This window comes from Lepidochelys olivacea (assembly GCF_965140295.1).
Source record: "Lepidochelys olivacea isolate rLepOli2 genome assembly, chromosome: 4".
Taxonomy (NCBI): domain Eukaryota; kingdom Metazoa; phylum Chordata; order Testudines; family Cheloniidae; genus Lepidochelys; species Lepidochelys olivacea.
In genome coordinates this window covers 119293104-119318803 of record NC_140414.1, presented here as the reverse complement: position 1 = coordinate 119318803, position 25700 = coordinate 119293104, and the positions used below count along the sequence as shown (strand labels likewise).

Below are 25700 nucleotides of genomic sequence, written 5' to 3'. Positions count from 1 at the left end.
TTCAATTACAACACAATACAAAGTGTACAGTGCTCACTTTATGTTTATTTTTATTACAAATTTTGCACTGTAAAAAACCAAAGAAATAGTATTTTTCAGTTCACCTAATACAAGTACTATGGTGCAATCTCTTTATCACGAAAGTTAAACTTACAGGTGTAGAATTATGTAAAAAAAAAATAGCTGCATTCAATTCAAAAATAAAACAATGTAAAACTTTAGAGCCTACAAGTCCATTCAGTCCTATTTCTTGTTCAGCCAATCGCTCAGACAAACAAGTTTGTTTACATTTGCAGATAATAATGCTGCCTGCTTCTTGTTTACAATGCATCTGAAATTGAGACCAGATGTTCGCATGGCACTGTTGTAGCTGGCGTTGCAAGATATTTATGTGCTAGATGCCCTAAAGTTTCATACGTTCCTTCATGCTTCAACCACCATTCCAGATGACATGCTTCCATACTGATAACGGGTTCTGCTCAATAACGATCCAAAACAATTTTGATCAACACATGTTCATTTTCATAATCCGAATCAGATGCCACCAGCTGAAGGTTGATTTTCTTTTTTGGTGGTTCGGGTTCTGTAGTTTCCACATCGGAGTGTTGCTCATTTAAGACTTCTGAAAGCAAGCTCCACACCTTGTCCCTCTCAGATTTTGGAAGGCACTTCAGATTCTTAAACATTAGGTTGAGCTCTGTAGCTATCTTCAGAAATCTCACATTGGTACCTTCTTTGCGCTTTTTCAGATTTGCTGAAAAAAGATGTGCTGGGTCATTATCTGAGACTGCTGTAATATGAAATATATGGCAGAATGTGGGTAAAAAAGAGCTAGAGACCTACAATTCTCCCCAAAGTAGTTCAGTCACAAATTCAATGAACACGTTATTTTTTTAACAAGCGTCGTCAGCATGGAAGCAGGTCCTTTGGAATGGTGGCCAAAGCATAAAGGGGCATACGAATGTTTAGCATATCTGGCAAGTAAATACCTTGCTGTGCCGGCTACAAAAGTGCCATGTGAACACCTGTTCTTACTTTCAGGTGACATTGTAAATAAGAAGCGGACAGCATTATCTCCCGTAAATGTAAACAGACTTGCTTGTCTTAGCGATGGGCTGAACGAAAAGTAGGACTGAGTGGACTTGTAGGCGCTAAAGTTTTATATAGTTTTATTTTTGAATGCAGTTTTGTAACCAAAAAAATCTACATTTGTAAATTGCATTTTAAGATAGAGATTATGTCACAGTACTTGTATGAGGTAAATTGAAAAACACTGTTTCTTTTATTTATCATTTTTACAGTGCAAGTATTTGTAATAAAAAATAATAATATAAATTAAGCACTGTACACTTTATATTCTGTGTTGTAATTGAAATCAATATATTTAAAAATATATTTATATTTAAAAAAATATATTTAATAAATATAAATTGGTATTCTATTGTTTAATAGTGCAGTTAAAACTGTGATTAATCGTGATTAATTTTTTTAATTGCGATTAATATTTTTAGTTAATCACGTGAGTTTACTCTGATTAATCAATAGCCCTAAACTATATATTTTCTTGCAAATATAGTGCTTGAAAAGGGACCCCATTAACAGTCCTGGAATCTGAAGTGCTCTATTTCACCACAGAATTGATATAGTATAGATAGGAGGAGTGCAAGCTTCTTCACACTGTTTCATCAATGTGTTTTAACCCTCACTTTGACTCTTTAAGGTATCCAAAAAAATTGTCAATTAGTGCCAGTTATGTTGAGTTTGTAGTGTGGACTCTTCTCCACTTGAATCTGGAAAGACAAAGAGTGCGTGTTCAGAGAATTTCTCTCTTATTTTTTCCATTTCCCTTTACCAGATGTACTGATTCTTGATCCAGGCTCTTTAGTGTGGGACAACTACCAAGACTGCTTCTAGAGGAGTCAGTTACTCTAGAATGGGGTAGTATTTTGTGCTGAGGAAGTATCTATGGAAAGGGAGTCAAGAATCCCTGAACATGCCCCTTTTTGTTTATGATGGGGCGTTAAGAAAAATAATTAATCTTTTTAATAAATTGAACCACACGTATTTTCAGTGAATTTGAGTAAGACATACAATTGGTTGTGTTTCCAGGTTAGAGAATCAGTGATAAACCGGTTTCTAACAGCAAAGCATCATTTCCTTCTTTCTGACCTGGTAAATGAAGAGGAGGTTCCTAGTCTTGGGTAAGGGAAAAACGTTTTTATCATATCTAAAATAATTAAAATAACTAATTTTAAACTATCCTTATTTCTAGGCTCATAATTATTTCTTTACCACAAAAATTTAGTGTTGTACTCCCTGTTTGTTAATGTTTTAAATTTAGCATAATGCTATATTATTCTGTAAGCATCATGCTCATCTGTGCCAAAATACACAAGTGTTTAAATAACTGCAATAAAACTGCATCATAAATGTTTTAAGGTCATATGCTATTTTCAGCAGAAGTATTCATTCACAGTAACCTTTATTTATATGCTGCCATATTACTCCAGTTTCTGATCTGACCTCATAAGCTTAAGGAGAGTCCAGCTTAGTATGTACCTGAATGACTGACTCCAAGTAAGACCCAAATGTGGTGGCTTTGGTGGTTCAATAGTCAGCACTCTTCCCACTGAATCAGTGCTGAGCAAATGTCTCAGCATGGTGTCGGGGGGGACTGTGAGGCTGGAATTGCATTGTTTCAGATGAAACTTAAATCTGTTTATATATAACGGGAATTGGTTGAGTATCATCAATTGCTAAATCCAGTAAATTAGATTCACTTAATATTTTCCATAGAAGATATCAAAATGAATTCTGCTCTTCACCTCTCCCGGGTTCTAGTAGGCTTGGCTTGCTTGCTTCATTTTGCGTGTGTGTGTGTGTGTGTGTAGGAGGTGTTAGTAGTTCTTTGTCTTTGCTTCTAAAAGGAAAGCTATAAATATAAAAACACAATCCTGATGATTTGCAGAGTAGACATTTTCAATCCCAATGTAGTTTCTGCTGGATATTATGTTCTTTGCTTCCTGTTGTATACTGGTCTGTAATTTTGCTGTGAAGTATTGAACAGCTGCTATGTTTCATCCAGACGTAGCTTTACTGTGCTGATGGATGAAATAGTTCCTGTAATATGTGCATATGTGTATGTATCTGTGGGAACATATATAAAATGTATATCTGAGTATGTATGGATAAGTACATATGTATACTATATCTATATAATTTTTGTATTCTTTTAATGGCTTCCTAGAGTACGCTGTGCACATGTCACTACGCTGTCCACTCCACCACTGATGTTCGCCTTGGTGCTTCTTTCATCTCCTTCCCTAAGATCATCTCACTTTCTTTGTTTGTGCTGCTCCCAATGCTTGGAATGCCCTCTGCAGCCCTGTTCATTGCAACTTTCCTCATCTTCTTTAGTTCCCTCCAAAAAAGTCACTTCAGCCCTCATATCTACAAGAAATGTCTAGGGGAAAGAAAGGCAACAAAAAAACTGAACAAATAAAAAGGAATACTGTGCCATGTTAGCAGTGTCCCGCACGTGCTTTCTGTGTACTTCAGCCCCCTTTTAATTAAGTTACGATCCTCACATATTCTGTCATGTTTAATTTACATGGTATGCTCTTTGGGGCTGGGGCCCGGTTTTTATTTACTTTGTGAGGCACCTACCAATGTTGTAATGTGCTTGAAAAACAATAATAAATAGGCATCTATATGTGCATATATAAATATAGCTACTGAGTCCTTTCTGGATGAAAGGAGGTAAAAATATAAGTTAACATAATGTTGTTATGATCTTGATCTTGGACTTAAAGTTTGAAACACAGACAAGTAAAAAAACTGATCCTGAAGAAGTTGCAGTTTAGACTTCTAACCTTTCTTGCTGCACAATTCTAAGGCATTTTGAGAAATGAGCGAACAGATCAGAGGGAAAAGAGAATTGTGAACAGGATGTGGAGGGATAGCTTCGAGGAAAGACACAAGGAAATGCCCTGCAAATAGCATGAAATAATTTTAAAAAGTGCATTTTTGTTTACCCTGTGCTTTACATTTGGCTTGACACCTTGCTGCTGGGCACTTCCCATATGTCTCTCTACTTCTGCTGAAACATATTTTTCATCTTTGAAACCTCTTCTCCTTTCTTGCCAGAATATTATATATGTATTTGTTTGCTGTATTTGTTTGCTTGTGACTTTGACTTTTTGTACTATGTTTCCATGCCTCTGGTATTTCAAGTCTTTGGGCTTGTCTATGCTACCTGCCGGATCAATCCAGCAGGGGTCGATTTATCGCGTCTAGTACAAACATGGTAAATCGACCACTGAGCGCTCTCCCATCGACTCTGGTACTCCACCAGAATGCAAAGCACAAGCGGAGTTGATGGGAGAGCGTCAGCTGTCGACTTACCGCAATGAAGACACCGCGGTAAGTAGATCTAAGTACGTCGACTTCAGCTACGTTATTCACGTAGCTGAAATTGCGTATCTTAGATCGACCCCGCGCAGTAGTGTAGGCAAGTCCTTACTCTGCATCACCAACACATAAATGACATTAACTAGCGTTTGTTTGTTTTAAATCTGTTTAAGCAGATAGATAATGAATGAGATTTTCATTTCTTTGCTACTAGAAAGCTTTGTTTACTGCACCATTGTGCCCTTAAGATATTATTTAAGATATAAGATATATATCTTATATTATATAAGATACTAAACTGGGAGGAGTGGTAGATACGCTGGAGGGGAGGGATAGGATACAGAAGGACCTAGACCAATTGGAAGATTGGGCCAAAAGGAATCTGATGAGGTTCAATAAGGATAAGTGCAGGGTCCTGCACTTAGGACGGAAGAACCCAATGCACAGCTACAGACTAGGGACCGAATGGCTAGGCAGCAGTTCTGCAGAAAAGGACCTAGGGGTGACAGTGGACGAGAAGCTGGATATGAGTCAGCAGTGTGCCCTTGTTGCCAAGAAGGCCAATGGCATTTTGGGATGTATAAGTAGGGGCATAGCGAGCAGATCGAGGGACGTGATCGTTCCCCTCTATTCGACATTGGTGAGGCCTCATCTGGAGTACTGTGTCCAGTTTTGGGCCCCACACTTCAAGAAGGATGTGGATAAATTGGAGAGAGTCCAGCGAAGGGCAACAAAAATGATTAGGGGACTGGAACACATGAGTTATGAGGAGAGGCTGAGGGAGCTGGGATTGTTTAGCCTGCAGAAGAGAAGAATGAGGGGGGATTTGATAGCTGCTTTCAACTACCTGAAAGGGGGTTCTAAAGAGGATGGCTCTAGACTGTTCTCAATGGTAGCAGATGACGGAACGAGGAGTAATGGTCTCAAGTTGCAGTGGGGGAGGTTTAGATTGGATATTAGGAAAAACTTTTTCACTAAGAGGGTGGTGAAACACTGGAATGCGTTACCTAGGGAGGTGGTAGAATCTCCTTCCTTAGAGGTTTTTAAGGTCAGGCTTGACAAAGCCCTGGCTGGGATGATTTAACTGGGAATTGGTCCTGCTTTGAGCAGGGGGTTGGACTAGATGACCTTCTGGGGTCCCTTCCAACCCTGATATTCTATGATTCTATGATTCTATTTTGATTCAACAATATAAACCTAAGTAGTCCCATCTGCTGGCAAAACAGAGACTTGCTGCTTTTCAACAAAGAAACCATTCTTTTTGGTTCAATACTTTCATGTTGCAGAATGAGAAATAACATTTATAGTTAATTTCCCAATTTGTTTAAAATGAAATTAGCTTGACTGATACTGATTTCCACATGATTAATACTGATTTGTACTGAGCATTGTTTGCTAATCAGATTATATTATTAATAGATTTAAAATACGCACAATACTCTGGAACATGGGAAATATGTTAAAATATGTTAGTGAATTTTCCTGTTTAAAAAAAGTAATTCGCCTTTTTATACTGTTTTTACAAGAATAATGCACTTTCTTAGTTGCATATAATGAGAAGTTGACCTTGGCTAGCAGTTTAGACTTTTTAAAATTGGTTCTGGAATGCTTTCTATAATTAAAATATGTTTGTACAGTTAGAATCATTAATGTATGTTTTTTCACACATCTGTTTTTATTCTTTTCCTGTTTTTCTTTTTATTCTGCTTTGCCTTGTGTTATAAGTTCTGATGACCCAGGGTATGTCATGGCACATTAATTTCTGTTTCCCCTTTGTAGCCTGCAGTTTGTCATAGATAGTTCTGGGCTTTGATTTTTTTGGTGTATTACATACATTGGATAATGTCATCTAATAGGCATCTTGTTTATATAATTATAGTAGGTTAGATCCGTTTTAAAGTTTTTAAATTAATTTTATTTCATATTCTCACTTAGTTATGATATAATTCTTCGGTACGTTTTGTTAAAAATTTATAAAATACAAAATGCCGTTTCTGTGCTAATAAACAATTAAACATATTTCACAATAAATGGCACCAAGAGTATATATTTCTCTTTCTTGTAAGTGCATAGTTTTGTGTATGTGTCAAGAGAGAATTAGAACTCTGGATCCTGAGTAGAAAAGACTAAAACTCTCTCTTATGATTTCTAGTAATTTAGGACTCAGTCTTTTTAAACTGGCGGAGCCAAAGCGACCACTAAAGCCAAGAAGAAAGGAAAGGAAGAAAGTTACAGCACAGAATCTATCAGATGGAGACATAAATCTTTTAGTGAACATCATTAGAGCTTATGATATTCCAGTGAGAAAACTTGTTTTAAGGTATGAACCTTTTAAAAGGCTTCTAGCTGGAAATGTTCTTTCTCTTTCTAGTGGCTCTTTAATTGCCTTTTTAAAAATCTTTTTCATACTGGAGGCTACATTTTCAAAATCGGCTGTATAAATTGCTTCTGTGAAATTTGCATGCAAAAGGTGTGTGTTTAAATCCCTGTTTTTGGAGTACAGATGTATGTGTCAGTAAATATTTTTAACAGGATTAAGTGGCCAGTTCTGAAAATTTGGCTCTCTGTGTATTAAATGCAATGATTGTTTTTATCCTCATGATACTAACACAAAGAGACACATTTACAAATTCATTGATTATGTTGTTTAATAGTATAAGTATTGCTGTTTTGCAAGTTCCTTAGAATTATGTTGTTGTCTAGCAGTGCCTGCTAAGATCACTGGTTTATTGTGCATATTAGGCTGTCTGAAAAAAAATAATTGGAGGATAATTTGTGATTTTGAGAATATAAATAGCCAGGTAATATCAGACATGCTATCCCTAAAACACTTATAAATATCATGTCTTTTAATTGCATCCAGTACTTATAATATATCCCTTGTACTTATATTAAATAAGATTAGATGTAATAAAAGAGATTCCAAATAGTCTTTTCTACAAACCAATAGTTATTATATGCATAGTAGAACCCCTGTGTTACAAACTAATTGGGGATTAAGTAGTTCATAAAACCAAAAAGTTCATAAAATTTATCATCTCAAAATCACAGTAGGTAAGGTGCATAAATTGTAGTATGGTGCACTTCATCTCTTTCTTCTTGTCCTTCAAACTACTGCAAAGCAATTTCCAGTACATTAAAGACATCAGAATATGAAGGGATGTCGACTTCTTCATTAATATCACTTTTGTTATGTGGTTTCCCCTGACCCCCGCTTTTTAGGAAGAATGGTTTGTATAGCTGGTTGTTCGTGAGATTGGTCTTGTAGAATCGAGGTTCTTTCTTTCGTATTTGCTCTTGCTTTTCTGCCTTTATGTATTCATTTTAAGCATTTAGCCAGTGGAAAGAACCTAATTTCCATTGTACTAATTCTGAAGCTCAATCCTGCCTTCAGATACAGTTGCTTAAATATCACCTCAAATTTTGTAAGAATGCATTGTATTATTTTTCTTATTTTATGGGGCTTTTATAACAAACATACCTTTCCACTCTACACTTAATTAGTGAAAACATACACAACTCAAAACTAACTTATAAACAGTCTTTTCCTTTGTAGTAATTGTAGGTTTAAGACATCCAATCCAACTAATCTGAACATAAAACAAAAGTAAAATAATGCTTGCTCAAAAGCCTCACTGAAGACCAAGCCTTAGATTAGGCTTCAAAACTTGAAAAAAACGCTCTCATAAACAGGAGCAATTTCCAAGTAAGACTAAATTTTTGAACCATACCAGAGCTAATTAGTGTTAGTCAGTTGTTGAACATGTGGAATTGAGCCCTTCTGCTACTCTACCTACTTACCATAATTTATATGTTTTATTGGCCTTTCATAAATATTCTCACTTTGAGGAATAAGTGTAAAGTATAACTTTTTGATTATGATATCGTAAAAGTTTAAGATTTTTTATGAGAAGGAAGAGAGGATTATCTTTTAGCTAATTATCCACTTAATCAGTGTTGAATGTGCATTAAAGTGACAGTGTACATTTTGCCCTCAATATTCCAAAAAAAACCTAGCTTTTTAAAAAAGAACTGTGATCTTACATTCTGCCGATCTAGAGTAGTTATTTACATTTATTGTTCAATTTTTGTATTATTATTACATTTACTTGTACAGTGTTTCTATACAACTTTTTGTGGTAAATATAGTTATATTTGCATTTGTTCATTCCACACATTAAATTGCTGTCTATATATTAATTTTTGCTTATTTTCCCACGGAGGACTTGTTTAGAAGTTAAGGAATCTGTACTATTTAGAAGTTCCATTGGGATAGATCTGTTTAAACTGAGCAGCCTGCAGACCATATAAACTCCTCAGGGAAGTGGGAAAGCTGTGCCTTGTCGTTCTGAGGGACACATGAATGCCTCAGGAAAGAATGCCTCCAGGCAGGAAGTTCTCTTCCACTGTGGAGCTTATCTCACTACTCTTACAGCTTTGTTTTCACTGAATAAATATAGTCATGGTGTAGAGGCATAACATGAAAATGTCAAAAATATTTTTAGAGCCAAACCAAGTTCTGTACAGCTAACTACATATTTAGTGAAGTGAGGATTAATATTCAGTAGTTCTCTGAGTCCTGGTCCCTATCTGTAGTCTACTGTGAACGCATGTGACCAGAGTCAGAGAATTCTTGAAAGCAGGGTTCATGAATGTGCCTTCACTGTCCTCTTGCACCCGACCAAAGAGATAAAGGGCGGAGCGGACTGACTGACTCTCTCCATTTCCTTCTTATGACCAGATGGCCTGGGTCAGAACCTCCAGTGTCTGGAGCTTTGTCTTTCTTTCTTCTTCAATCTGTAAATACATATATAGATGGTTTTTGTAAATAGTTTTAGGATTTTATCCTATAGTTTCTGGCTAAATTTTATAGTTCAATAGTTAAATTACTCATCCCAGGGAATTCACTAGCTCCCCTCTTTTCCCCATTATGGGACTGGACTTCAACATCTGTGCTTCTTGCAAACACTCCATCTCAGTCAGTGATGATCATGAATGCTGACTGTACTGCCTTGGGGAAGTTCACTTTGTGGCAAAGTGCAGTATCTGCCATTCTTTCCATACCCATGAGGGGTGGGAACTTTGCCTTACCAAGCATTCAGTGGAGAAAGCCATGAGGCCAGTCAGACCCAGGCCACGAGACCATGCTATGCTCAGCAAGGAGTGTGCCTTCTGCCACGAGGTCTGACTTAGGAGAGGGGAAATCTACTCTCACAGATCCCGCATCGGGGTCTTGTTGGGAGGGTAGAGACCATTACCATAAACATCCAAGCTTCAAAATCCTCTTCAAAGAAGTTAGATACAACTCTGCCTACATCAAGTTTTCCTGCACAGCCCTTGAGGACCTAGAATGCCCTAAGTCTCAGGGTCATCACATGAAGGCGTACAAGTCCAGGGCTCTATTGGTACTGGACTGCTGTCTGGTGGGAACCGTGCCTCCAGTACCAACTAAGCCTTAATGGGGACTGATGGCACCGATAAAAGGCAACCATTGAGCGCCTCAGCCACCAACAGTAGAGCTCTGCCTCACTCAACTGTGGCACAAACTGTAACAACTCTGGCTCCGTCAGTTCAAGTGGACAGGATCCCTTGCCACTCTAATGAGAGCAAAGGCTTATACCCCTCCTGATGATATTTTTGCTCTCCTGGATCCCCAGTCTCCATCACATTTGATGTATTTTATGGGAGGAGTCTGTCTCCCATTCCATCGGCCAGCCATGGCTTCCCTCCAGGGGAGCCACCAGTACTGCTGATGAATACGGAATCAACATTTTCTTTGTGAGGAGACTCTGAACCACCTGATGAACTGATGTTTCCTCCTCTGAGGCATAATTTCCCAGACAGGGGACCAGGACCTGGCTGGAATCAAGCTCCACCTCAGCACCTGCATTGGAGCTGTTGGTATGCTATGCCATGGGGACCTCCACAACCACCTTTTGACCTGTCTTACTGGCCATACTGGGGACCATGAGACCTGTACTAACCTGCAGAGTCAACAAGATCTGGTAGGGAGTCAAGCAATCCCTCGATAGAGGTATGTTGACTTCAGCTACGTTATTCAGCTATGTTATATCCCCCCCGCACCCCTCCAGTGTAGATCAGGCCTGAGAGGACAGTCAGAGTTTTTTTCTGACCCCATGGAAAAGGAAGGAAGTGTAGGAATAAATGGTCAGTTTTCACAGTGAAGAGAGGTAAATTGCGGGGTCCTCCAAGGACAAGTGCTGGGACCAGTGCTGTTCAACACATTCATAAATGATCTGGAAAAAAGAACAGTGATGTGGCAAAGTTTGCAGATGATACAAAATTACTCAAGATAGTTAAGTCCAAAGATGACTGCAAAGAATTACAAAGGGATCTCACAGAACTGGGTGACTGGACAACAAAATGGCAGATGGAGTTCAACGTTGATGAGTGCAAAGCAATGCACATTGGAAAATACATAATCCCAACTACACATAAAAAAGATGGGGTCTAAATTAGCTGTTACCACTCAAGAAAGAGATCTTGGAGTCATCGTGGATAGTTCTCTGAAAATATCTACTCTGTGTGCACCAGCAGTCAAAAAGGCTAAAAGAATGTTAGGAACCATTAGAAAAGGAACAGATGATAAGACAAAAAATATCATCATGCCACTATAGAAATACATTGCCAACATTTTGAAGTTCTGGTGGGGGGGAGGGAGGAGAAAGAGAGAGAGAATTAGGAAAAAGTACAGAAAAGGGCAACAAAAATGATTAGAGGTATGGAACAGCTTCCATATGAGGTCAGATTAAAAAGACTGGGACTGTTCAGCTTGGAAAAGAGACGGCTACGTGGGGATATGATGATCTATAAAATCATGAATGGTGTGGAGGAAGCGAATGGGGAGTATTATTTATCCCTTCAATTTACACGTGAACCAGGGGTTGCCCAATGAAATTAATAGGCAGCAGGTTTAAAAACAAACATAAGGAAGCAGTTCTTCACATAACGTCCAGTCAACCTGTGGAACTTGTTTCCAGGGGGTGTTGTGAGGGTCAAAACTATAACTGGGTTCAAAAAAAGGATTAGATAAATTCATGGAGGATTCATCTTGCTATTGGCAAGATGTTCAGGGATGCAAACCCATATTCTGGGTGTCCCTAAAGCTCTGACTGCCAGAAGCTGGGATTGGACAAAAGAGGATGGATCACTTGATAGATTGCCCTGTTCTGTTCATTCCTTCTGGAGCATCTGGCATTGGCCATTGTCGGAAGACAGGATACCAGGCTAGATGGACCACTAGTCTAACCCAGTATGGCCATTCTTATGTTCTTAAGAAGATTATGAGCTGGATCCACCAGCTCCACTGGTACCGAGAGACTGTCCTCATAATCTCCAGATGAAGCAGTTGGTCCAGTAACTTCACGTATACACCCTTTCCTGATTACCACAAGCAATTCCAGAACTGTTATGTAGGGTTGCATGTGAGCTACAGATGTCCCTTGAGGAAGTTCAGGATCCTCAGCATAAATTACTGGACATCATCCAATCCTCTGGATCCAGCTGAATAGTGCTTCCTGTTAATGAAGGCATTCTGGAACAAGTTAGAATAGTCCAGCATACCCCAGCCACTTGCCCTAAGAGGGCAGAAAATGCTATTTTGTCCCAGCCAGAGAGGTTGTATTTCTCTTTTCTCATCATGCTCTTAACTATGGTTGCTCAATCTGCCATGAAGAGATCTAGATAGCAACATCCTATATCTACTCCGGTTGACAAAGAGGGTAAAAGACTCAATTTATTGGGAAGGAAGTTCTTCACTTCTACTAGGCCTCAGTTCTGAATAGCCAGTTACCAAGTACTGATGACTAAGTATGAGTACCTGAACTATTCCAAATTCATGGATTTCATCGACAAGTTTGAACAGTAGGATAGAGCTCAACTTCAGTCTCTCCTTGAAAAAAGCCAGTTGGTTGACCGGATCGCTTTTCAATCAGCAGGGTAATGGCTACTGCCATTGTGATGTGCTGTGTATCAACTGTGCACTTTGGGGTTTCCAGGAAGGTCCAGGACACCATGGAGGACTTGCCCTTTGACAAAACTCATCTTTTTAAATCAAAAGACAGATGAGTCCTTATATACTCTAAGAGCACCCTCCACTCCCTGGGAATATTTATACCTGCCCTGAAGAGAAAATTCCACAGGCAGTCATACAAGCCTAGACCAACAGCTCAATAATTTTACCATCAGTAGCCTTATGAGCTGCCCTATAAGAGGCAGAGGGTTGAGAAGTCCTGTTTCCTTGCAGCTCCGGTGGCAATATAGTCAATCCAATCCCAGCACCCAGCTAATTGATATGTTTGGGAGGTTGAGTGCTGCAAAGCAATGATGCCACCACCTGCCGATTCCCACATACCCTCTGGGGGGGTTGCATAGCCCTATTTTTCCACATCTGAAGTGCAATAACAGACAAGGGGGTACTAAATATCCATTCTGGCTATGCAATTTTAATTTACCTCCCTGCCCCCTCCAAAGCCTGGGGGACCTTCAGATGCCATTCTCGTGAGGAGATTCTAAAACGAGAAGTAGAATCCCTCTTATAGTGAGAAGCAACAGAGTCAGTACTTGTTCAGTACCAAAGAAAGAGTTTTTACTAAATGTGCTTCCTAGTACCCAAAAAGGAGGACAGCTGGAGACCTAATCTTGATCTCTGCCATCTTAACTGCTTTATTCACAAACTGAAATTTTGCATGGTCATGTTGGTATCTATAATCCCATCCCTGGAAAAGGGCTTGTGGTTTACAGCTCTCAGTGTGAAGGATATGTACTTTCCCGTGAACATTCACCCCACTCACAGACGTTTTCTCATACTCCTCGTGGGCTCCAACTATTTTCAATATAGAGCTCCCATTCAGACTTGCTTCTGCCCCCAGGATCCTTTACCAAAGTCTTTTCAGTAGCATCAGGCATTATGGTTTCATTGTCTTCCCCATCTCAAAGACTGCCTTCTCGTTGCAAAGCACATAGAGAATCCTAAGAGTCTACTTTGTCAGTGCTTCAGTTGGTCTTCCCTAGGGATCAGCATAAACTTGTAAAAGTCTGTTCTCACTCCAGTGCAGTCTTTAGACTTCATCGGAGAGTCCTTAAATTTCATCACGGCAAAGGCTTATCTGCCGATGGACAACTTCCAGGTGATAAATGACCTCACAGATCAGGTCATGAACAACCCTCAAACAACCATGAGAACTTGTCTTTGCCTCCTGGGATATATGGCTTCATGTACTTACGTGACACCGTTCACCAGACTCCATCTTTGTCTGCAAGCATGGCATCAAACAGTATTTTCACCATGAACGCCATAGTAACTGTTCCCATCAAGGTAACATCATCTCTACTATGGTAGAAGAATCCATTGCTAGGTATACATGGGCATTCCCTTCCTTTCCCCCTAACCAGACAATCAATACAGGATTGATCCATACAGGATGATCAATACAGATGCCTCCCTTTTAGGCTGGTTTCAGAGTAACAGCCGTGTTAGTCTGTCTTTGCAAAAAGAAAAGGAGTACTTGTGGCACCTTAGAGACTTACCAATTTATTTGAGCATGAGCTTTCGTGAGCTACAGCATCCGATGAAGTGAGCTGTAGCTCACGAAAGCTCATGCTCAAATAAATTGGTTAGTCTCTAAGGTGCCACAAGTACTCCTTTTCCTTTTAGGCTGGGGAGTTTACATGGACAGTTGCACAGATATATAGTCATCACCTGAGCCAGGAGGGTGGATGAGCTTGGAGTACTTTACACCATGTTCCATAGAGGCAAAATTTCATTGTGCTTACATCCTAAGTTCACCCCCAAAGTAGCTGCGGAGTTTCACCTGAACCAGTCAATCCACTTACCTGTGTTTTTTTCTGAAACTAAATGCATCTGAAGAAGAGAGGAGACTTCATTCCTTTGATGTGCAATGGACCATAGCCTTTTTCCTGCAAAGGTCAAAGCCAATCAGAAAACCTCCTAGATTGTTTATCGCTGTAGCAGAAAGAGTTCAAGGTCAATCTGTATGCTCTCAGAGAATCTCTAAATAGATCTTGTACTCTATCTTACTCTTTTAGCTGTGTAATCTTCCTCCCCTTTATGGGGTTGAGAGCTCGTTCTACAAAAGAACAAGTGACATCAATGGCATCACTTCAAGAAGTACCTCTACTTGACTTTTGTAAAGCAGCTACATAGAGTTCCTTGCACATGTTTGTGAGACATTATGGTTTAGTACAGAACTCTGCTGATGCGGCCTTTGGGATGGTAATCCTTCAATTGGCTCTGTCGCCTGCATCCTCACACCCTCCTCCTACTTGAGTACTGCTCATCATCAGTCACCCACAGTGGAATACACACAGGGACCAGCACTCGAAGGAGAAGAGAAAGTTACTTAATTCGAGATGTGTTGTCCCTATGTGTATTCCACTGCCTGCCCTCCTTCCTTTCTGCTTCAGATCATGGTGGGATTCCTGATATAGAAGGAACTGGAGAGGTGGTTGGTCTACTCTGCCCTTTAGCTCCTCAGTTGGAGGCATGAGGAGAGTGAGGGTCCATGCGCAGACCAGTGGACACTGCTTTCAAGAATTCTCTGATTGGGCACATGGATTCCCCCAGGGGGATCACACATCTTGAAGAACCTCCGGTTACTATAAGGTAAATAACTTTCTCTTGCGTGTTCTCTGTCCGTTATATATTTTCCTTCCTAGCAAACTTCAACAGCCATCCAGATCTTCAAGGTCCTTTAATGAGATGTTTGCAGCATCTCCATCACCTCAGAGCCCAACCCACAGCATTGATTGGGCTTTCAATCAGGTACAGTATAATATTGACATATATTGAATGGTAATTTGGTCATACGGGGTTGTTTCCCTTTCTTTTAAGCAGTAACATTAACTAGTTAGATCATGTAATCAGTGAGGTTGAAATTGAGATTAAATTTTTGATGGCAATTGGAAGCCCAAATTTAGCATCCTCAAGAGAGAGGATGGAGACCCACTGTTCTTGCTTCTGTTTTTGTTTTGATTTTACATTTGTTGCCCTTTTTAGAAGTATATAATGTCCTGATTTTTCAAAGTTTTGTGTGGTTCCTATCACACTTTCGGACACTAGATAAATTCTTTTTTCTGGCATTTTTAAAAGATAATATTAGGGTTTTGTTATTTCTAGTTCAAGATTAATTTAACTGAAACAGATAGGGCCAGAAGTAAGGGTAAGAAGGGCCAGAATCAGAGAGAATCATGATAGTATGAACAAGTTTTGTTCTTTGATTACAGACAGTAAGACACAAATGTACATCTTTCAACAGGCTGATAGGGTCACATAATCTGTTTTAAATAGCTTGTTCAGGTAACTAGCAGCCTTTGCCTGTTGCTAAATTCAAACCTGTCTGATAGATCCTTTTTAATTCAGGCTTAATTCTACACAAAAATCTTAAAGTGAAATTTAAGACTGGACACATCAGTAGTTTGACTATATATTTCTTTTCAAGAATGTAAGAGTTAAAAAAAAAAATCAACACCCTAAAATGTTAGAAGCCCATGTAATGCAGAATTCTGTGTTTGTCACAGAAGTCAACAAACCAACATATCTTTCATATGTTATTTTCATTTTATTACATATGTTGAAAATTGACAATTTGCAAATGTTCTGTCAAATTGTCTATTTTTATTTTCATTTTAATTGTATTTTGAAGGTTTTAGTCCATCCTTTTGTAGAAGTTTCTTTTCAGCGAACAGTCTGCAGGACAACAACAGCAGAGGGGCCAAACCCCAACTGGAATGAGGAACTTGAACTTCCATTTAGGTATGAGTAAATGAAAACAAGTTAATGTTCACAGTATGTCCTTGAGTAACATTCTTGTTTGAGTGTGTAAATGAATGTAACATTTAATATAGTACAGTTTTGCTGTAATAAGGAATATTTTATTTTGATAGAGCTCCTAATGGTGACTACAGCACCACAAGTTTGCAGACAATGAAGGATGAAGTGTTCATTAACATTTTTGATGAAGTACTCTATGATGTCTTAGAGGTGAGCTTGGCATCTGAAAGACCATTTTAACATTTATGTCAATGTCTTTGATATTAAAAATATCACTTAATATTATGGCTGGTTCTCTTGAGTATATGAAAAATAATCACAAGGGTAATCAACAAGATATATATGTAAATTATAGTAGAATAGAACACTAGTCTTATGAATGACCAGTTATTCGAACCAGTTTTCCTGGCGAGAGGGGAAAAAATCTCATGACAAAAGTGATGTTGATGAAGAACAAGTCGACATCCATTCACATTCCGATGCCTTCAGTGCATTTAAATTGCTTTGAAGTGGTTTGAAGGGTAAGAAGAAAGCAACGTGCTGCACCATGATGCAACCTATACATCAAACCTATTGTAATTTTAAGGTGATGGATTGTATGAACTTTTTGATTTTTATGATCTCCATCCCCAGTTAGTTCATAAAACAGGGGTTCTACTGTAAGTCTATATCATGAACTTTCACTGTTACATCCTTCATCCTCCCATGTTCCTTTCCTTTTCCCATCGTTGTCATTCCTAGCTATATTATGTCCAATCTAGATTGTAAGATCCCTGTTCCATTGTTTGGCACCCAACCCAAACATAGCAGTGCTGTGTAAAGTCCAGGTACTCAGCCTGTTTTGTGCTTCCTAAGGTTTGAGTTTGTGTGTGTAGTCGTAATATGTGCTGACTTCAGTGACAAAAAATGAGGATTTTACTGCTTTTTAATCCTGGTAGGAGTATAGAGCCAACATAGCTAATGGAGAGTAAACTGGATTTTATTTCTTCTTGTTCATTATCAGAATTGTTTGCTAAATTCCAATTCCAAGTTATACTTGTCCAAACCCATGGAAGGGGATAGATTCCCCACATACCATCAGTGCCAACCAGCCTCAGCATATAGTCTCACATCCCTGAGGGAGACTTCTCTCGTACCCTTGTCAGGAGCTTTTGGGGTAGGTCTGTTTTCCTCTCCAGCCATTCCCCTTCTGAGCTGGGTTCCTCCCTTTTCAGTCCTATCTTAAGTTGGACCATGCTCTTCAGGGTTGGAGGGACAGGGCTACTTGGGCCCAATACTGTCCTTTAAACCCTTCCAGCACAATGTGGGGTTTGCATACACCATTACAGCTAGATTTTCACCTTTGAAGTAGGCTTGGGCATTTAAATGTCCACGTCACTGGATGAGCACACACAAATTGGGTGCATGGAGATAGCTAATTATACATCTCTGTTTAATATACAGTACTTATGCCTGGTTTTGTATAAGCAAAAATGTGTACTTCTATAGAAGTTGGAAATCAAGGCCAAAATTAACATGCTTGATCTTCAATTAAAAAAGTATGCATGCACTCGAGGTGGATGTAGCCTCCTGATTCAATAGGGGCACTATACTAAACTCTTCTTGGACATGATTTTGAATTGTAGTTGAGGGGGGACTGGCCACCGGCAGCAGTGCCTCTGCCTTGGCACTGCAACCCTAATTCTATCCTAGTGCAGAGGGGCAGCCCTGGGAAGAGGGGTGTGCTTTAGAGTGAGTTCACCCTGCACTTTCACACCAGTGGCAGCTCTTGTCCTGCGGAGTTGGACCAGGCTTTCCAGCTCCATGTATTGTGACCTGGTGCACAAGGTCATAGTGCCACTCAGGTTTGGCCCAACTGTCAAGCGGGAAAGCTGGGTCAAATTTGAGTCCGTGGCATTGCTACTTGGCACATGGGGTCACAACACCACTCAGGTTCAGCCCGACCATCAGTGGGGAGGCTGGGTCATACTAGAATGGGTGGTGTTGCAACTTAGCACACGAGGTCACAACACCATTCAAGTTTGGCACTCCTAGTTTCATTATTTCTGTAGGTGTTGATGAACCCGGGGACCCATGCTAAACCTGCCTTGGCATGCACACTTTGCAAACACAGTTGCGTGTGTGTGTACACAGATCTGTACCTCCTTTGTACCTATTCATCCTGATATCCACGTACAAGTCTTTTATAGGCAAACACAGAGCTAGTTATTTGTCTGTCTAGACTAGTGTAAATCTGTGATTTTTGCATATAAGGGAACATGAATGCGCATTTCCATAAATTTCAGAGTAACAGCCATGTTAGTCTGTATTCACAAAAAGAAAAGGAGTACTTGTGGCACCTTAAAGACTAACCAATTTATTTGAGCATAAGCTTTCGTGAGCAAGAGCTCACTTCATCGGATGCATACTGTGGAAAGTGTAGAAGATCTTTTTATATACACACAAAGCATGAAAAAATACCTCCTCCCACCCTACTCTCCTGCTGGTAATAGCTTGTCTAAAGTGATCACTCTCCTTACAATGTGTATGATGATCAAGATGGGCCATTTCCCGGGGGGTGAGAAAACCTGGATTTGTGCTGGAAATGGCCCAACTTGATTATCATACACATTGTAAGGAGAGTGATCACTTTAGATAAAAAGAAAAGGAGTACTTGTGGCACCTTAGAGACTAACCAATTTATTTGAACATGAGCTTTCGTGAGCTACAGCTCACTTCATCGGATGCAGCTGTAGCTCACGAAAGCTCATGCTCAAATAAATTGGTTAGTCTCTAAGGTGCCACAAGTACTCCTTTTCTTTTTGCGAATACAGACTAACACGGCTGTTACTCTGAAACCTGTCACTTTAGATAAGCTATTACCAGCAGGAGAGTGGGGTGGGAGGAGGTATTTTTTCATGCTTTGTGTGTATATAAAAAGATCTTCTACACTTTCCACAGTATGCATCCGATGAAGTGAGCTGTAGCTCACGAAAGCTTATGCTCAAATAAATTGGTTAGTCTCTAAGGTGCCTCAAGTACTCCTTTTCTTTTTGCAATTCCACAAAGCAACATCTCTTGTCATCTCTTCTACCCATTTTTCTGTTTTATTATTCACATATCTTATCAACTGGTCAGTCCAGAAAGCTTTTTTAATACTAATTGAATCTTTTTCATTACAGGACTGGGGCTTAATGTGCTTTGCTTAGGCAACCCCTTAAAGTTAATAGAGCTCTGTGCAGGCACAGGGATCCTCTTGCACAGAGTTCATTGCAAGTCTAGGGCCCTAGAACATTAGCTCATTGTAGCAATGGCCATTCCTTCTTTTGTGTTTGCACAGTGTCTATCACATTTGGATGCTTCAAGAAACAAATTATTATTATTATAGTTTAACCAGTATTTGTAACAAATTTCATTAAAAATTTATTAATAACTTGACTAAGCCATTGAGAAAGTTGAAGACGGTTAAAGGGAATGAAATCTGCTTGTAAATTTGTGTACACTGTATTGTTGATATAATGTGTATTTTGCAATTTTTTTTCTAGGATGATCGTGAAAGAGGAAGTGGTATCTATACTCGTGTTGAGAGACATTGGCTGGGATGTGTTCGGATTCCGTTTTCTACCATATACTTTCAAACAAGGGTGAGTGTCAGTAAAGTGGAGTATGAATGATAAGTTTGGAAGATGCCTGTAGTGGAACATCTGATCTATCTCCTGTAGTTTTGACAACACTGATGTCATTACCTCTTAACTATATCTGTTATATAGGAGTCTTGTCTTGCATTTAATATCTCCAGGGAGCTACCATGTAAGTCCTGACAAGACAATATTACAACTGTGTCAATCCTATGTCAACAAACAAGGCAGAGCAAGAGCATCCCCTCTCTGTTCATCTGTGAGATTGGTATATACAGAATCAGGTTACTCAGTAGCTCTACACTTACCAAGCATTCAGAAAAACCCAGCAGACTATCTCAGCAGGAAGTGCATGTCAATCACAAATGGACTCTCAAAGATTCCATCTTCCTACAAATCTTACTCAAGTGGGACTTCCCACTGCAGACCTCTGTGCTACCAGCATGAACAAGAAGTACCAACTGTTTTGCTTCATTGGAGGGATGAGTCTGGGTGAATTCTTGGAAGAGGGACCTGATATATGATTTTCTGCTACACCCCAGAGTCCTCAAAAAAGTGAGAGAAAACAAAACCTTATTAATACTGATAGCAACAGCATGGGTTTGACAGTTTTGGTACTTGGAGCTGATGTGCCTGTCAACACAGCCTCCAGTCACGCTTCCAAACCTTTTAGGCAGGTCCTTCACATGGATCCTTCATCCCTGCATCAGACAGCATGGATGTTAGCTGGCTTAGCATTATGGATAGAAGTTGTTCCTCTGAAGTGCATTCTAGTTTAAATCAGGAAGGCCTTCTACAAGGCTGACATATAGATCTAAGTAAAGATTTTTATTATCTGGACTGCTCAACATGACTTACCACCAGAGACCTCTATTTCTAGTATTCTGGACTATCCTACTAACGTTGAAGAAGTCAGAGTTCTCAATCAGCTCTGTAGGGTTCACTTAATTATGATGTAAGCCTATCACTCTCTGATTCAGTTTCACATTATATTCTCACACTCAACAATAACTACATTCCTGAAAGGTCTGGTCTATGTTTTTTGCCCCAGTTACGGATATTAACATCATCCTGCTGATCATAATGGAACCCCCATTAGAGCATTTAGCAGCTTGCACCCGATACTACCTTTCTATTGAGATATAATTTTGGGTAGTTACTATCTCTGCTTGGAGGGTGAGCAAGATCCAAGTGTTGAGTGCAGGACTTCCTTAGACTACATTCCATAAGGATAAAGTGACTCTCAGACCTTACCCCAAGTTCTTACCTAGAGTGATTTCAGACTTTCACCTCATGAGTCCATTCATCTTTTCCCCTAAACCTCGTTCAGGTACTGGGAGGCCAGACTTCACACACTTGGTGTATTGAGGGTACTGTTTTACTACTTCCACAGAACAAACCCCTTTTTCAAGTCACTCAGACTTTTTGTAGGCTTTGGGGACAGGTCTAGAGGACTGGCCTTTCAAGCCAGAGTCTCTCAAAATGGGTGTCTAATTGCATAAAGATTTTCTGTGAGGTAACTACCCTCATATTAGAGCACTGTCAGCCAGTGACGAAGTTATCACTTCTGCATGCTTGAAGAATGTTCCTGTGATCAGAGATTTACTGGGTAGCTACATGGAGATTAGTGTACATGTTTACACATGACTACTCTCTGGTTTGGGCTGCTAGATCTGATGGTACAGCAGTGCTGAAGCCTTGGGTCTGATAGGACTTCTGGCAGCCACTTTCTTGGACAGATGACTGCTAACCAATCATCTAGAGTGTGATTGACATACACAAATACACAAAGTAGAAAGAAAGTTATTTACAGTTTCTGTGATTCTGGGTGGAGGGCGAGAAAACCTGGATTTGTGCTGGAAATGGCCCAACTTGATGATCACTTTAGATACGCTATTACCAGCAAGACAGTGGGGTGGGAGGAGGTATTGTTTCATATTCTCTGTGTGTATATAAAGTCTGCTGCAGTTTCCACGGTATGCATCCGATGAAGTGAGCTGTAGCTCACGAAAGCTCATGATCAAATAAATTGGTTAGTCTCTAAGGTGCCACAAGTACTCCTTTTCTTTTTGTTTTATTCCTGTGAATCCCATGACCTGCCTTCCTTCCCTGCTACTCCAAAGTCCTTTAGCTTTGGAATTCTGTAATGGCAAAGGAACTAAGGGACATTTGGGTTTGCTTTGTCCTTTATGCCCTCAGGTGTGTGCAGTGAAAGAACATTCAGGGTTCAGGTGGGACCCAGTGGACACTACTATCCAAAAAAATCTTATCTCATGCACATGGGGTGCATGTGCACTTTGTGGGGTTCACGTGAACTAAACATCTAGAAGAACCACAGTTACTGTAAAGGAAGTAACTGGTCTTTTGAGATGTCAGATTTTTGTCATAAACATTTTAGATACTGGTATTTCACATGAAACATACATATTTTTATAGAAATGTAGGACTGAAGGGACCTCGGTAAGTCATCTAGTCCAATCCCCTGCATTGAGGAAGGACTAAATATTATCTAGACCCTCCCTGACGTGTTTTTGTGTTCTTTAAAACCTCTAATGATGTAGATTCCACAACCTTCCTAGGTAGTTTTTTCCAGTGCTTAACCACACCTTACAGTGAGAAGTTTTTCCTAATGTCTAACCTAAATCTCCCTTACTGCAATTTAAGCCCACTACTTCTTTTCCTGTCATCAGTGGGTAAGAAGAACAATTTATCACCCTCCTCTATAACAACCTTTTACGTACTTGAAGACTGTTATCCTGTCCCCCTCAGTCTTCTCTTCTTCACACTGAACAAACCCAGTTTTTTCAGTCTTCCCTCGTAGGTAATGTTTTCTAGACCTTTAATCATTTTTGTTGTTCTTCTTCTCTGGACTTTCTCCACTTTGTTCACATCTTTTCCAAAGTAGTGCTCAGAACTGTTACAGTACTCCAGCTGAGGCCTTATCATTTCTGAGTAGAGTGTAAGAATTACTTCTCCTGTCTTGCCTACAATATTCCTGCTAATACATCCCAGAATGATGTTTGCTTTTTTTCGCAACAGTGTTACATTGTACACTTCTATTTAGTTTGTGGTTCACTATAACCCCAGATCTTTTTCTGCAGTACTCTGGCTAAGTAGTCATTTCCCATTTTGTATTTTGATTATTCCTTCCTAAGTATAGTACTTTTCATTTGTCTCTTATTGAATTTCATCCTATTTGATTCAGACCATTTCTCCAGTTTGTCAATATAATTTTGAATTCTAATCCTATCCTCCAAAGCTTATGCACCTCCCTCCCAGCTTGGTGTCCTTTGCAAACTTAAAGTATACTTTCTATACTATTATCCAAATAACTTATGAAGATATTGAATAGAACCAGATTTAGGACAGATCCCTGCAAGACCCCACTCGATATGCTTGATATGCAAAATCCCAACTTGATTGTGAACCATCGATAACTACTCTCTGAGTATGGTTTTCCAGTCAGTTGTGCACCCTCCTTATAGTAGGTTCATTTAGGCTATATTTTTCTAGTTTGTTTATGAGAAACAGTATGTGAAACAGTATCAAAAGCTTTACTAAAGTTCAGATATATCACATCTACTGCTTCCCCCAATCCACAAGGGTTGTTACCCAATTAAAGAAGGATATTAAATTGGTTTGACATAATTTGTTCTTGATAAATCAGTGTTGACTGTTAATTATTTTCATCTAGATGCTTACCAATCGATTATTTGATTGTTTGCTCCTTTGTCTTTGTAGGCACTTGATGTTAAGCTGACTGGTCTGTAATTCTTAGGGTTGTTCTTATTCCTATTTTTATAGATAGGTACTATATTTGCCTTTCTCCAGTCCTCAAGTATCTCTCCCATCCTCCACATGTTCTCAAAGATAATCTCTAATGACTCAGAGATCTCTTTAGCCAGTTCCTTAAGTATTCTAGGATGTATTTCGTCAGGCCCTGCTGACTTGAAGATATCTAATATTTCTAAGTAATTCTTAACTTATTTTCTTTTTTTAACCTTAGATTCTACTCCATTTAAAGTGATGTTCACTATGTTAGGGATAGTCTACACTAGCGCTTTAACATGCCTTGTGTGGTCACGGCACAGCGCTGAGAGAGAGCTCTCGTAGCACTCTAAAAAAAACACTTCCATGAGGGCGATAGCTCCCAGGTGTTTTTTCACACCCCTGAGTGAGAAAGTTGCAGCACTGTAAATTGCCAGTGTAGACAAGCCCTAAGTCATCTACTCACTGCTAACTTTTTTTGGTGAAAACTGAAACGTTTAACACTTCAGCCGTTATTACTTTTTCTGTTGTTGTCTTTCCCGCCTTGTTGAATAATGGGCCTACTCTTGCCTTGGTTATAGAATCAAAGACTTTTTAAGGTCAGAAGGGACCATTATGATCATCTGGTCTGACCTCCTGCACAACACAGGCCACAAATCTCACCCACTCACTCCTGTAACAAACCCCTAACGTATGTCTGAGCTACTGAAGTCCTCAAATCGTGGTTTAAAGACTTCAAGGTGCAGAGAATCCTCCAGCAAGTGACCCGTGCCCCATGATGCAGAGGAAGGTGAAAAACCCCCAGGGTCTCTGCCAATCTGCCCTGGAGGAAAATTCCTTCCCAACCCCAATATGGCGATCAGCTAAACCCTGAGCATGTGGGCAAGACTCACCAGCCAGACCCCCCAGGAAAGAATTCTCTGTAGTAACTCGGATCCCACCCCATCTAACATTGCATCACAGGCCATTGGGCATATTTACCGCTAATAGTCAAAGATCACTTAATTGCCGGAATAAGGCTATCCCATCATACCATCTCCTCCATAAACTTACCAAGCTTAGTCTTGATGCCAGATATGTCTTTTTTCCCCACTCCTCCCCTTGGAAGTTCCAGAACTTCACTCCTCTGATGGTTAGAAACCTTTGTCTAATTTCAAGTCTAAACTTCCTGGTGGCCAGTTTATATCCATTTGTTCTTGTGTCCACATTGGTACTGAGCTTAAATAATTCCTCTCCCTTCCTAGTATTTATCCCTCTGATATATCTGTAGAGAGCAATCCTATCTCCCTTCAGCCTTCTTTTGGTTAGACTAAACAAGTCATCGTCTAGCTTCTCATGTATTTGTGAAATGCTTTCTTGTTACCTTTTACATCCCTAGCTAGTTTAATCTTGTTTTGTACCTTGACCTTTCTAATTGTCCCTACATGTTTATATTGTTTTTTATATTCATTCTGTGTAATTTGGCAGTTTCTACTTTTTGTATGATTTTTGTTTGAGTTGCAGGTCATTGAAGATCTCTTGGTTAATCTAGGGCACCCTCTTACCATACTTCCTAGCTTTCCTGTGCATTGGTATAGTTTGCTCTTGTGTGCCATTAATAGTGTATCTTTAAAAAACTGCCAATTCTCCTGAACTCTTTTTCCCCATATACTTGATTCCTATGGGATCTTACCCATCAGTTCTCTGATTTGCTAAAGTCTGCCATCTTGAAGTCCATTGTCTTTATTCTGCTGTTTTCCCTCCTACCATTCCTTAGAATCATGAACCTTACCATTTCATTATCACTTTTACCCAAGATGCCTTCCGCCTTCAGATTCTCAACTAATTCCTCCCTTTTTGTCAGAATCAAATCCAGAATAGTCTCTCTTCAAGTCGCTTCTCCACCTTCTGTTTAAAAAAAAAAAAAGTTGTCTCTAGTGCATTCCAAGTACTTGTTTGAAAATCTGTACCCCATCACCACCATGTCCTGTATTTTGGATGATTTTATTAGTTTTTTTAAAAAAGCCTCATCCATCTCATCTTTCTGTGTAGGTGGTCTTCGGAAGACACCAACCATGGCATCACCCTTGTTTTCTGACCCCTTTTATCCTTAC

At 39.6% G+C, this 25700-nt stretch overlaps 1 protein-coding gene across 4 annotated transcripts in view; it reads left to right on the top strand.

Annotated features, from left to right (window-relative positions):
• Positions 1-25700, top strand: part of CC2D2A (coiled-coil and C2 domain containing 2A) — a 166455-nt gene that overhangs the window by 108039 nt on the left and 32716 nt on the right. For all 4 annotated transcript variants that reach the window (XM_084625582.1, XM_084625580.1, XM_084625581.1 and 1 more), the window contains 6 exons: positions 2110-2201; positions 6563-6730; positions 15109-15214; positions 16095-16204; positions 16336-16432; positions 19747-19845. In XM_084625582.1, coding sequence (XP_084481708.1) covers positions 2110-2201; positions 6563-6730; positions 15109-15214; positions 16095-16204; positions 16336-16432; positions 19747-19845 — 672 coding nt within the window. The remainder of the gene's footprint in view (positions 1-2109; positions 2202-6562; positions 6731-15108; positions 15215-16094; positions 16205-16335; positions 16433-19746; positions 19846-25700) is intronic.